This window comes from Syngnathoides biaculeatus, chromosome 6 (assembly GCF_019802595.1).
Source record: "Syngnathoides biaculeatus isolate LvHL_M chromosome 6, ASM1980259v1, whole genome shotgun sequence".
NCBI lineage: Eukaryota > Metazoa > Chordata > Actinopteri > Syngnathiformes > Syngnathidae > Syngnathoides > Syngnathoides biaculeatus.
Genome location: NC_084645.1, coordinates 6,486,235 through 6,500,823, shown reverse-complemented (window position 1 = coordinate 6,500,823; position 14,589 = coordinate 6,486,235). Strand labels below are relative to the sequence as shown.

Below are 14,589 nucleotides of genomic sequence, written 5' to 3'. Positions count from 1 at the left end.
ACGATTTCTGTAATTACAGTAATTGAAATAATATTAAAATAAACGTATGTTTAATGTTTAATTATTCATTCAGAAGGGGCGGAACGGTGCCACAGTTGTAGCACGTAGGCTTCACAGTTCTGAGGACGGGGTTTGAAATCCCGGTGCCGCCTGTATGGACATTGCATGTTCTCCTCGTGCCTGCGTGGGTTTCTCCGGGCACTCCGGTTTCCCTCCACATTCCAAAAACGTGCGTTAATTGGAGACTCAAACTTGTTGTGCCGAAGAAGCAAAATTGAGATGAAAAGATCTATTTCTACAAGTGTTCCATGTATGAGCTGGGCGGATGAAATTACACTACTGTATGGTTATTCTTATCATTCAAACCATAACAAAAGTACAAATGAAATGCTAAATTTCCGGAAGGGAGGGTGGTGGTTTAATGCGGGTGCCTAAATTGCCCCGCTATTGTCTTTTACACTCAACGTGTATGAGATGTAAATTTAGTTTTATTTGTGAGGCGCTTGTACATGTGCTCCGCAATGATAAGGATTTCCCTTGGGTTTCAGTCGCATTTGTAATCCGCACGACTTACCTTATGATGGTGATCTGGAAGTCGTTCTGCGCCAAGGTTTTCCACGAGCCGTTGAGGAACTCTTTGCACCAGAGGTAAGCATTCAAGCGTGTGTCCTGCTCGGGAGACGCGGGGCGGACCAGCTCCTTGAAGTTCTCCTGAGTATCAGGCTGAACCTGCAAGGTGTTCTCGGTCACCAGCAGACCCAGCGACATGGAGGGGGAAGAGGAAACCCCGTTGATAAATTTGGTCTTCATTTCAGCTTTATAAACACCAGAAAGCTTTATGGCGAATTCTATCCCTACACTAACGTGTTCAGCAGTTTCTCCTTCAATATGAATGAAACGCCTTATTGCTTATTTTCAAACAGCAAATTGTAACTTGTAAAATTCCGACAAATAGCAACGTGACGTTCTAAGCTTTGTTAAGGAGCCACTAGACGAACACCGTTGATTACTGCTCTAGAATGGAGCAAATGGGAGCGACGAGTACACGTTTAAGGCAAGATGCAAAGGGCGGGGATACTAAGGTCACATGACCCAAGTACGCCAATTGGCTCTGCTGATTGGTTGGACGGAACCCAAACAAAACCGCACTTCCGTCGCTCATCAGGTGACATAGAACATGCGCCATATGGCTACTTGTTTCAGTGAACAAGTCAATGATGAATGAATGATGATGATGAATAAAAAGTGGACTGTTCACTCTGCATCTATCATATTTTCCGCCATGGTCAACAGGCTCTGACTTCTGGTCATGGCAAAAATGTGATAAATATGTAGTTAATAATGAAGGTTGAGCTGCAACACACATCGATGAAAAGTTAGTTCTTTGCGACCACCTGCACGGTTTTGATAGCCAACAGTGCAACAAAAAAGCCAAACCGAACGTATTCCAATTAAATTCGATGTTAATAAGTTTCACATTGTACAAATGTAGGGATGTCAAAGGACGTCAACTTTCACGTGAAAGCAATGTTTTGCCCTGACTTGTGCGCAGTCCAGTTTTTATTCTACGTCATTGGAACAAGTACTGTCCATTGACATTATTGTGTAGATTGAAAGAAAGAGTTAAAGTAATCTCCATTAATATCTACACGTTCGCTGCATTTCAAAAATATGATTACAATAACCCAAAGGGTTAAGCACACATCATACACGATATTTTGCGTATCTGTTAATTGAGCTACTCGATTAAATCCTAACAAATACATACATAGCCTAATATAAACTAACAAATGGTCAAATCTATTATCTAAATATGGAGCACAGAGGAAGAGAAATAATTGTAAAGTGCATTGTGGCGATAGGAACGTGGCTGAAAGCTCAACTCAATGTAAGTTCGCAAGTCTATTTTGCGTTGCAAATATCCATTCAGCCATTTTCTTTGCCGCTTATACATACGAGGGTCGCAGGGAGGGCTGGAGCCTATCCCGTCAACGGGCGGGAGGGGGGTTAGACCCTGAACTGGTTGCCGGCCAATCGCAGGGCACATAGAGACAACCAGCCACACTCACAAACACACCTAGGGGCAATTTAGTGTGTCCAATTAATGTTGCGTATTTTTGGGATGCAGGAGGAAACCCGTGCAGGCACAGGGAGAACATGCAAACTCCACACAGGCGGGGCCGAGATCGTACCCAGGTCCTCAGAACCGATTGGCCTACGCTTTAACAGCTGAGGCACCGAGCCGCTACGTTGAAAATATTTGACTGAAAATCTATTTGCCACCTGTAAATGCAGAGTAAGTAAAACGTGTAAGCACAATTTTGTTGTGTTTGTTTCTTCAATGGCTGGAAAGCATTGGCCTCACAGTTCTGAGGTCCTGGGTTTAATCCCGGACTCACCTGTGTGGAGTTTGCATGCTCTCTCTGTGCCTGCGTGGGTCTTTTCCAGGCACTCCGGTTTCCTCCCACATCCCAAAAACATGCAACATTAATTGGACTCTCTAAATTCCTCCTAGGCGTGATTGTGAGTGCGGCTGTTTGTCTCGACGTGCACTGACTAACTGAAGAAAGGCCTTACTTTAAACCCAACCTTAGTCAGAGAAATTGGCTTTGATTATGGCATTTGTATCAGTCATATAATTCACTTTGTCTGTGTTGAGTTTGCACTTCCTGTGTGGGTTTTGTCCAGGCTCTCTAGTTTCTTCCCACATCCCAAACACATGCATTAATTGGACACTCTAGATTGGCCCAAGGTGTGATTGTGAGTGCGACTGTTGTCTGTCTCCATGTGCTCTACCATTGGTTGGCAACCAGTTCAGGGTGTACTCCGCCTCCTGCCCGTTGACAGCTGGGATAGACTCCAGCACTCCCTGCGACCCTTTGTGAGGATAAGCATCTAAAAAAATAGATGGATGGATTATTTAAAGCCCAAGTGTCATCCCTATAAACAAAAATACGAGCGGAAACTGTCATCCATGCGCAAAGTTGTGGAAGTCTCATTCAACATCCAAGTGGTCGCCATATTGGCTCCATCTTCTGTCATTGACGTCACACTGGGACATTCGTCATTGAAAACATGCTGTGCCACCTACAATGGGAGATGAACACGCTCCTTCTGACACGGAAACTCTTTTAGAACAAGAGAACATCTCAGAACCGAGTGAAGTGACCGGAGCAATATTACCCTCTCGTTTCGAGCCATATTTAGATGATATGCGGATCACGGCCCTGGAGCGACAACAACGCCATGGCCAAACCGCCTCCCCATCCAATCCACCTCCCCATGGCGGTGATAAAAACAACGCCGTCTACAAGTAACAACGACGCCGCAGCCAAACCGCCTCCCCGTCCGATCCACCTCCATGCAGCAGAGATGAGCCACCGTACCCCGGCACCGCGACAAGCCACCCCAGTTCGGCACCACGATGAGCCACCCCAGCTGAAGCCGTGATCGCGGCGGATGAGCCACGGCTTCAGCGGCAGCTTGTCCGGAACTGTGCAGATTTGCAAGTGTGCGCACGGGTGTATACCCGCGCGACAAATCACAGTGACTGTTTTAGTAACATCCAAAACATGAGCTCATCTGAAGCCGTGCTCGGCGCCAACGAGTATATTGACACATTTAGCACCCCTGACTTGGGTGCGCTGATCTTTTGCTACATTCTGAGAGGATTACATTCCCCCACTCAAACTATTATTTGACGGGGGGGGAAGCTCCTTTCTCCTCCCGCAGGTGGTCAAACCACCTCCGCATCGCGCCGCATCCGTAAGCCTTCGCTGGGGAGCCCAACGCGGAAGCCTTCGCTAGCGACCCTGACGCAGAAGCCTTCACCGGCGAGTCCTACGTGGAAGCCGTCCGACGTACATATCAACACATTTAGCACCCCTGTCATACGTACGCAGATCTTTTGTTACGTTAAGAGAGATGAATTACGTGGTTCCCCCAAACTATTATTTTTTTAGTAGCTGTATACTCACCTACCTGTCATTTGGAACCCACGAAGCTCTCGTCCTTTGCACCCGTGCAATCCATTTTTCACGACGAACCGGGTCTTTTTGAAAAGTACGAAGAATTAAGTATGAAGAGTAAATCCATCCTCCCGAGTGTTCGAGCAATATCCAGCAATACAATGAGCCGGCATTTTGGCTAACACGAAGGAACAACAAGCTACAGTCCAACAGGTAAAACTAGTATAAACAGACGAGACCGCTTGAGTGCACGACTGCCCTGTACGTCACTTCCTGTTTCTTCTCGAAAACAAATCCCTCGAGAGGATTTTCATGGAGAGAGTGACAAAAAGCCATATGTCAAAATCATGTTGTGTGGTGAAAAACTGATGGATCAATTCTGGCTGCCTTTTTTTTCCCATTAATAACAGGCTAAAAATCATGCATTTCATGACAGTGTATCCAATAGGTCATGTAATATGTAGCCTATTTTGACAATGTGATGCTAAATCCTCTCTCAATTAATAGTGTTTTGAGAAGATTTTTGTGGACAATTACGACTTTTCAGGGGCGCTGCCATTTTCAGGAGTTACATGATGTACGTGGGGGTATGTGATGTGTACCATCCCGTTCCAAATTCTCGATTATGTGGGACACCATTATCCCCAGTGCTGATTTCTCGGCTATACCCTCATCTGATTAAAAAATAGTATCGGTTGATCGGGAAGACGGAGGAATACTTTCATACAGATTTGAACCTGTGGCTGTAATTAATGTTGAATATTCGGATGGTTCTTCGGACGGGAATGACGCGTGAGCGCGTAGGCCTCCGAGTAGTCAGACTCCGCATCATTCCGCCCGAAGAACCAAAAATCTTCTCAAAACACTATTAAATGAGAGAGGATTTAACATCCCATTGTCAAAATAGGGTACATATTACATGAGCTATTGGATACACTGTTAATGCAAGTACTGGATTTCCCCTTTATTAACTAACCCGAAAGCGGAACAATAACTGTCATTGAATACAAAGAACAGTGGTCAGAGTAACACTGCCCTCTGCAAGGACACAATGAGTAAGGGCGCAGATAACACTGACATTTGAAGTCCCACTGACACGAAAAGCATGATTTTTAGTATTTTAATATTTATTTAATATTTAGTATTTTAATTTAAAAAAAAAAAAAAAAAAGGGCAACCAAGATGGACCCAGCCTTTTTTTCACCACACAACATGATTTTGACGTAAATAGCTTTTTGTGACTCCCACCATGAAAATCCTTTGAGGGATTTGTTTTGGACAAAGCAGGAAGTGACGTCACCAGGAGCGCACTCGGGCGGTCTTGTGTGTTTATACTAATTTTACCTGCTGGAAGGTAGCTCTTTATTCCTTCGTGTTGGCTAAAATGCCTGCTCGTTGTATTGCTGGATATTGTTCGAACACCCGGGAGGATGGATTTACTCTTCATACTTTGAAAAAAAAAACGGCTCATCGTGAAAAAAAATTATTGCATAGGTGCAAAGGACGAGAGCTTCGTCGGTTCCAAATGACAGGTAGGTGTGTATAGAGCTAAAAATAGCCGGGGGGGCGGAGTGTAATCCTCTCAGAACTTAACAAAAGATCCGTGTACTTAAGTCAGGGGTTCTAAATGTGTCGATCTGCCCATCGGCGCTGCGGAGGGCTTCGGTGGCGCTGCGCCCCCAGCAGAAGGCTGCGGCGGGGCCACATCCACCGAGCACAGCTTCAGCCAGGGTGGGGCCGGCTCATACATACTGTCGGGGAGTCTGTTGTTAGTTAGAAATGATCCGTACATGATCTAAATATGGCTCGGAACGATAGGGTAATATTGCCCCAGTCACTTCAATCGATTGTGAGACGTTCTCTTCCGAGCTTCCGTGTTCCATATCAAGTTGTCACTCCGTGTTTTCAATGGCAAATGTCCCGGTGTAACATCTGCTGATGACGTTGCAGGCAATATGGCTACCACTTGGATGTTGAATGAGGCTTCCGCAACTTTGTGCATGGGTGACACGCTTTCCGCTCATATTTATTTTTTCGTATTGAAATTGAAGTGAATAATTTTATGTGTATTTTTCATTAGAATATCTATTTTACAATGTATATATGGATGTCACTGGGGCTTTACAGACAGCATTTCCTCAGAAAATCAAGAATAAGAAGGGACATATTGGACATCTTTGTTGAACTGATCTAAAAAAATTGTGTTTGTAAATAACATAACACAACTGTTAATATCTTTAGAAAACATACAGAGGTTGACCATAAATGTGTTATAAAAATCTGTTAAAACTTATTAGAGAATCGCTATTAATGTTGTCAGAGTATTAGATAAATCAAGAACAAGTCCTATGTTTCATCTTATGTGACAGTTCCTCCTAAAACCGGTCTGTGTTTCATTTGTAATCTTTTTTTTAACCGTTTAGAATATACCAGAGAGGCTATTGTAATGGATAGGTTTCCGATTACCCATCATGCCTTGCGACGGATGGCATACTGTGTGTCTTAGAGTTCAGAGAACAATGGTGAAGCGTGAAGTGTTTTCTATCATTAATTTTTCCATAAGAGATATGACGTCATTTAAAGAAAATGCAAACGCTGTGTACATAAACACGTTTGATGCTTTAAGCAGAGCCAGATACTTGGAGAAATTGAAGGACATCGGCGGCAAAGATCAAAATGAAATTCAAGCAACTGACCGGAGTGACGATGTGGAAGGCTACCCTGACATTAGATATCCGATATCGTTAATTATCTCATGAATTCTGTGAGCGCATATACCCTTGATGAACTGAACTTTTACAAGTGTCTACAAGCCTACAATTACTTTGCAAGTGGGTGGGTTCTAGATGTAAGGCAATGGCTGAACAGTGTGTAATGGGGGCTCAAGTAAGACATTTTCAGAAGTCTACCGATCCACAACTACGTCCCTTGATCATATCCCAAAAAGATGACTGCGTTCTCTCCGGTCATTGTACCTGTATGGCCGGTCTTGGAGAATTGTGTTCACACGTGGTTGCCCTTTATGTAAGTCGATTTTTCCTCTTAAAGAATTCTCTGTCATATCTTTGTGTAGAATACATAATTTATTCATTCCTTGTTGCCTCAAGTATGGGCTGTTACCACTGACGTCACATTTTTTGCTGAACCTGCTGCACGCCGCCATTTAACCTCCCGACCTTACACGTACCCAGTGTGGAAGTCTACGGAATACTCTCGGTTACTGTTTGTGTTTTTGTGTTTCACAGGTGTCTCGGGACTCAAGTACACAAGAGAGGACTTGATAACCACCAGAGAGCCTTCTTCTGACTTTTTTTAAACAATTCTCGCCAATTCGCAGAACTGTGTGTGTGGGGGATCGTCCTGTGAACAATACTATTCGAAGCAAGGATAATACTTTGTCTGGCTGCATTTCTTTGTGCAAGGAATGTTCGAAAAAAGGATGATACTTTGGCTTTGTTGTAAGTCCATAATAATGTATTAACAATAATTGTAACAGTTCTGCTTGTATTTTTAACAGGTACAATATAGAATGGTTCAAGACATTGACAGAGAAGAGGAAACTGGACAAGGCAACAACATCAGTGAGACTACAAATTAAAAAGATCTTTAAATGTGCAAACATAAAGTGGGTACCTAAAGGAAAATTGTTTTGTAAAGAATGTAGGAAGAAGATTGCAAAATAAAGTGTTATGTATATTACATTGTGTCTTCATACGGTTCAGTACAGTTCATACGGATTCTGATAAATCTTACGTATACGGCCGTATATCACAAATCATATGGATTCTGAAAATTCCACATTTAGAGTTGGTGAAGAAAGTTACACATGAATACAATTTTGAAGACAGTAATGCCACTAAATAGACTTTGATAATTGGACATTAACTTCAGATATTATCATTATGGAGACCTACAATAAAAATAATTGAAAAACCTTGTGTTATTTTCCCTTCGTTATTTTGACATATAATTTGCTTCAGTATGTTATAAGGATTTTTTTTTTTGGTAGTTTATACAGGTTGGCGCTCCAAAAAGTTGACTGGTATGGTGGTAACTGTTTCATTGAACTTTGTTGCCTTGTTTCATTTTAAAACCCACAAGGAACTAGAACTAGGAAAATAAAACAACTCTTACAAATGTAGGTGACCAAATTTTAATTATGAACAAACTTGGGAAAGATGAAATTCAACAATCAACACCAGTACAATTTCCTTGATGCCCAAATCATACTGTACTTGTATAATTGATGTATTTTCAACAATCTAATCAAATGGGTCTACTGAGCTACACTTGTTAGTAAGAGCACAACACAGAGTGGTGATTTTGTCTATTGTTGGAACATTGTCTGGTCTGCAATGCAGATAGTCAATTGGAAGAGTACTTTGTACGATCATGAATTTATTTCTAACAAGTCCAATTACTCTTTTTACATGAATTCTTGTACAAGCTATCTTTCTGGTAGTTTCAATTTCCACAGGAGAGAGTTGGCTCTTCCCTTGAGTAAATGTTGAGATTTTTTTCTCGGTGATATATTTCTCTTAAGTTCTTCCACCCCACGCCTTCGACAGAAATGACACGGCTCCTCGTGGTGTTATACCAATCTAGTATCTCACAGTATTGTGATGCTTGTGGTCCCATCTTAAGAGAGTGCGCCCAGTCTGGATGAGTAAGTTAATATAAATCTGCTTTACAACCTACAAATAAATGGAAATATTCAGTAAAAATACACATTTTGCTAATGCAACACACAATAATAAATACTACTGAACTCTGGATTTGTCACATTAAGCATAAATTCATGAATTCAGACAACATTGTGTGTTGACTTTCAACCACACTTTGAAGATTATCATCAGTTTAAATTTGATTTGTGAAGTAAAATAACTTTTTGTACATTTCTACTGATCATGAAAAATAATTCATAGATTAAATCTTGTACATGTTTAACCAAGTAACAGAATCGGTTACCACCAAAAACATCGGTTTATTAAAACACCACAAAGTTAGTCCAATCAGATGAAGAGGTTCACATCAGTACATTTCTTTCCCTGTAGAGAGAAGATAATGTAGCCTACATCCAAAATATGGCAGCTCTCCAACAAACAACCATTCTCCAAGCTTACAAAAGCTTAGCATAATGGAATACTACTGCATAATTCAAAACACGTTACCTGTTACGAAATGATCCGAGTAAACTTTATAGTGTCTCTTTGTTAGATCAGGAAGAAATCCAGCTTGGTTGATCCTTGACAACCATAGGTTCCGTCTTTCTGTTGACAGTCGCTTAGTTTTACTTCCCTGGTAGACAATGACCTTTGCAATATCAAAATACTACCTCTGTTTGCCCAGATTAGCACGGTTAGTACAGCCGCAAGCTACGCATGTGTGGCCCATATTATCGGATGAAAGGTGCCTGTTTGCTTTGTTGACAGAAAAACTTCACTTGCTTCAGACACACAAAATGGCGGACAAGGGACTCCTGGGACTGTGCTGACGTCATCGGAAACCTATCCATCTCCTTCACTTTATGTAATATGAAGTGTGTCTTATGCTCATATTTAGTCATCACTGCATAATTTCCTCATGTCGTCAGTGGGGCCTTGCTCTGTAGCCAGATGTGTCCTTGAATGATATCGCCCATCTCTGCACGTAGACTAACCTTAATGAACTGCATAGTGGACACTTTGTAATAATCCATTGCCAGCTACAACCGGTTGAGACAGAAACCCTTTGTCTAAGTGGAAAGCCCCAATGTCATGCCACAGGTTTGATACCGCTCATGGTCCGCCCTTCTGACAAGATAAAGGATGTGTACTTTCTCTGTACCTTCGCACTTGTGATCTGCTCTCTACAGCCATTGTCTGTAACTCATTGAATATTCTGTAGGTAAAATTATTCAAAGAAACTGTTCATCGTCTCCAGCCTTTATTTGGATAACCAACATTCTCACTTCCCGAAATTAAATGAAAATGCGGAGGAAAAAAAAGCGTCCTCCAACAATTGACCCCTCCGTAGAAATTGCGTGGGCCGTGTCGCTGACCAATCAGAGGCAGAAGAGATGTGCCTAAACCACGCCCCTTGTTGTCGTCCGCCATAACCTCAGACAAAGTCGCATGGTTCAGTAGATCTTTTGTTTGCGTTTTATCACGTCTAAGGGATCCTTAACAATAGATATGGTTAAGAGGTGTAGTCACGGCCTTTGTAATAGTGACGACAGGTATCCTGATAGGCTAGTTGGTGGAGTTCAATTTGTACCCTTTCCAAAACCACAGACCGAGTACGAAAAATGTCTTTGATGGATCAAACTTTGTGGAAGACCGCATGATCAACTGAATCCATCTAAAATCAACTGGAACAGAAGACCGAGTACGAAAAATTCTTCGATGGATCAAACTTTGTGGAACACCGCATGATCAACTGAATCCGTCTAAAATCAACCGGAACAGATATGTTTGCACGAAGATAAGCCCTATTTTTGATTTTCAATACATGTCTCATATAAATGAATTAGCAGTTCTTCGCTTGCAGAACATAGCTACGTGTGAATGATTGATACACTTGATCTGTGTTGAGTGATACTTTGCGAGGACCTGACTGCACAAACGTGTCTCTTTGTTGGCGGCTAGCGAGCTAAGCTAAACCGGACTAGCGAGTCCTAAAAGCCTTCGACGTGCACTGAGACACCAAGACTGAAGTAAGGATGTTTGAGGACACTAAAGTAGTGATTGTCGTACTCGGTCGGGACTTACGTAGGTTCGGCACTAATTCAAGAATAATTATTGAGGGGAGCGCGTGACGTTACACAAATAAAATGAGAGAAACAACTCGTAAATCAAGGCTCGCCTTCTTCTTCTTTTCCTTCATACGGCGGTTCACAAACGGCTATACAGATACACATAAAACAAATTCTGCACATAAATGTGATGGGTAACACGAAAATAGGAAACTGTCAATGACGAATTTGTCTTTGGGTTATAATATATTATATGATGTGGCTTCTCGGTCTTTCTCTGACTCCGGGAAGATCTCGCGCTAATGTCAATGGTTTCTCCGTCGATATGCATGGAAATACCATTGAAATACCCCTCGCTGAAATACTTGAAGCCCTGCTCTCTGCTCTTCAACGATATTTCACTATTTGGTAAGAATGCGAGTGAAAAATCAGCTGGTAAACCGGACACTTTCGCTCTCAACTTTTCTTCCTGCGATGCCATTTTGTCTAATGTTTGTCTGAGGTTGGCAACAGTGGGGTGAAGTGACTTCAGGAGGCGTGGTTAAGTGCCCTGTACGGAGGAGTCAATTGGTGATCCTGACGTGATTTCGGACTGAGGTGTTGGTTGACAGACAGAACATCGGCCGGCCAACAATTGATAAGGTATGTGGACATTTATCCTCCAAAAGAGATCTTCTGTCTGTTAACTGGGGTTGAGGTCCGTATGTTTGAATTTGTGACATTGTGAAATTATAGTTTCTGGCTGGTTGAACAGTAGCGGAAACTTTGGGTGGTATAGTCGTGAGTAAAGGTTGAAAAGCCTTAGAGTGTGAGGGTGTACCACTCTTAAAAGGGTATAGACGAGCCCTGTGTCAGAAGTTGTGCCAACACAAAAAGGTTGTAAATCCCGTGACTGCAAAACACAGTGGTAAGTTGAAGCCAGTCCAAAACTTTCTGGACCGGGAGATTGTCTCGTTCTTTTCGGAGAATCCTAGAGACTAGAATTCCTCATTCAAAATCAAAAGACTGTAAAATAAAGAGGCTCAAGCACTTTTTGAAAATAAATAAATAAATTGAAATATAATAATCCATCTGAGGGATGATATAAATTCCAGAAATTAAAGTGACCTTAATAAAATGGTTATGACAATACCCAATGGAAGTTACATTTTTTTTTTTTAAATAGGAGCATCCTTCGGCATCTGCTGGCTCACGAATGAGTGTCTCACGCGCGCGCACACACACGATTGTAGCGTGGTGAGGCAAGCATGCGTGTGTGCATGTGTGTGTGTGAGTGCGAGATCAACAGAGGCGACAGTACTTGTACGTTTGCTTTTCTCATTCCTGTTTTTTCTACATTTGCATTTTTAAGGCTGAGTTCTTTGAGTTGTTGGAAGCGTAACTGTGCAAGGAGGCCCACCCTCCGCGTTATTGTCGCTTAGTCACTTATCTGCCTCTCTGTTCCAAATAGAAAGACCAATTGACTTCTTCTTCTTTTCCTTTCGGCTTGTCCCGTTAGGGGTCGCCACAGCGTGTCATCTTTTTCCATCTCAGCCTATCTTCTGCAGCTTCCTCTCTAACCCCAACTGCCCTCATGTCTTCCCTCACCACATCCATAAAGCTTCTCTTTGGTATTCCTCTTGCTCATTTGCCTGGCAGCTCCATCCTCAGCACCCTTCCACCAATATACTCACTCTCTCGTCTCTGAACATGTCCAAACCATCAAAGTCCGCTCTCTCTCACCTTGTCTCCAAAACATCTAACTTTGGCTGTCCCTCTAATGAGCTCATTTCTAATCCTATCCAACCTGTTCATTCCAAGCGAGTGCCTCAGCATCTTCATTTCTGCGACCTCCAGTTCTGCTTCCTGTTGTATCTTCATTGCCACAGTCTCTAATCCGTACATCATGGCCGGCCTCACCACTGTTTTGTAGACATTGCCCTTCATCCTAGCAGAGACTCTTCTGTCACATAACACACCAGACACCTTCCGCCAGCTGTTCAAACCTGCTTGGACCTGTGGTGTTTACATAATTCACCCGCGGGACCTCGAGCTGGGGTGCGGGGTTCCGCACGGACAGTTTTTGTTGTTGCGCTTCCGTAGTAAAGGTGAACAGAGTTCCCGCCGTTTTGCGAGTAGTTTTTTTGATGTTGAACAATAAAGCAAGTTCTGTTCCTGTGTCCGACACTCCGCCTCCGACTCCTTTTCTCCGGCGCTACACTGGTGACCCCGACGTCAGTCCCGGCGTTTTCGAGACTGAAACGAACATGGCAACCGCCATCCTCAGATTGCCGGAGTTTTGGGAGACGTCCGCGGCAGCATGGTTCGCGCAGACGGAGGCTCAGTTCGCCCTCCGCGGGATCTCAGATGATTCCACGCGTTACTACCACGTTGTCTCAGCACTCGGGAGCTCAACGGCGGCCAGAGCAGTGAACTTCATCACCTCTCCCCCGGCCCGAGATAAGTATGCTGGGATGAAGGCTCACCTTCTCAAGGTTTTTGAGCTTTCACGGCCGTTCCTGGGGATGGTGGCTTTCTACCACCGGTTCATCCGCCGGGCGGCCCACATCATGCGCCCGCTCTATGAGGCTCTTAAAGACAAGGCCCCCAACCGGGACGTTGAATGGACGGCCGAGAGGATGGAAGCCTTCGAGGGTACGAAGGCCGGGCTGAGTCGTGCCGCTATGCTGGCCCACCCGACCCACGGGGCCCCTGTCGCTCTCACTACCGATGCATCGGACTACGCTGTTGGAGCCGTATTCGAACAGTGGGTCGGCGGCGCCTGGCAACCGCTTGCCTTTTTCAGCCGTCAGCTGGTCCCCAGGGAGCGCAAATACAGCACGTTCGATAGAGAGCTCCTCGGCCTCTAGCTGGCGATCCGCCACTTCCGCTCCCTATTGGAAGGGCGTGAGTTCACAGCATATGTGGACCATAAACCCCTCACTTTCGCCATGTCCAAGGTGGCCGAGCCGTGGTCCGCCCGCCAGCAACGCCAACTGTCGTTCATCTCTTAGTACACTATGGACATCCAACACATCGCCGGAAAATCCAATGTGGTCGCGGACTGCCTCTCCAGGGCGATCATCGGCACTGTGGATCTGGGTCTCGACTACTCCCGCATGAGTGCAGACCAGGCCTCGGACCACGGGGTGCAGGCCCTCAAGACTTCTGACACGGGTTTGCGCCTGGAGGAAGTGTCGGTTGGTGACTCTGGCGTCAGGTTGCTGTGCGACCTCTCGGCTGACCAGCCTCGGCCGCTGGTCCCTGCAAACTGGCGAAGAGCTGTTTTCGAGGCGGTCCACAACCTCTCCCACCCCGGAAGGAAACCGTCCGTGGCCCAGAAGTTCGTGTGGCGCGGTCTCAAGAAAGATGTGCAGGCCTGGGTCGACTCGTGTGTGGCCTGTCAGCGGGCTAAGGTGCATCGCCACACAAAAGCCCCCTTGGAGCCCTTCGCTGTCCCCGAGAGGAGGTTTGACCACGTCAACGTCGACTTGGTAGGTCCACTTCCTCCCTCGCACAGATTCACCTACTTGCTCACCATGGTGGACAGGACGACCCGCTGGCCCGAAGCCGTTCCACTCTCCTCGACAACGTCGTCAGACGTGGCCCGGGCGTTCATCGGCACGTGGGTTGCACGCTTCGGGACACCGTGCGACCTTTCCTCAGATCGTGGCAATCAGTTTACCTCTGAACTCTAGAACGCAGTCGCTGAGAGTTTGGGGGTCAAGCTGCACCGCACTACCGCCTATCACCCCAAGGCGAACGGTCTTTGCGAGTGGTTCCACCGCTCCATGAAAGCAGCCCTGCGTGCCGGCTTGACGGACGGCAACTGGTTGGATAAGCTCCCGTGGGTCATGCTCGGCCTCAGGTGCGCCCCCAAGGAGGACCTGTTGTCCTCATCCGCCGAAC

General features: G+C 44.7%; 1 protein-coding gene across 3 annotated transcripts in view; it reads right to left on the bottom strand.

The window, feature by feature from the left end:
- chka (choline kinase alpha) overlaps positions 1 to 1,082 on the bottom strand; it is a 37,677-nt gene extending 36,595 nt beyond the window's left edge. The window contains exon 1 of one of the 3 annotated variants that reach the window (XM_061821780.1): positions 575 to 1,082. In XM_061821780.1, the coding sequence (XP_061677764.1) occupies positions 575 to 810 (236 nt within the window). In that variant the 5' untranslated portion in view covers positions 811 to 1,082. The remainder of the gene's footprint in view (positions 1 to 574) is intronic. The other 2 variants (XM_061821779.1, XM_061821778.1) reach the window with 2 other exon arrangements.
- Between the last annotated feature and the right edge of the window lie 13,507 nt (positions 1,083 to 14,589).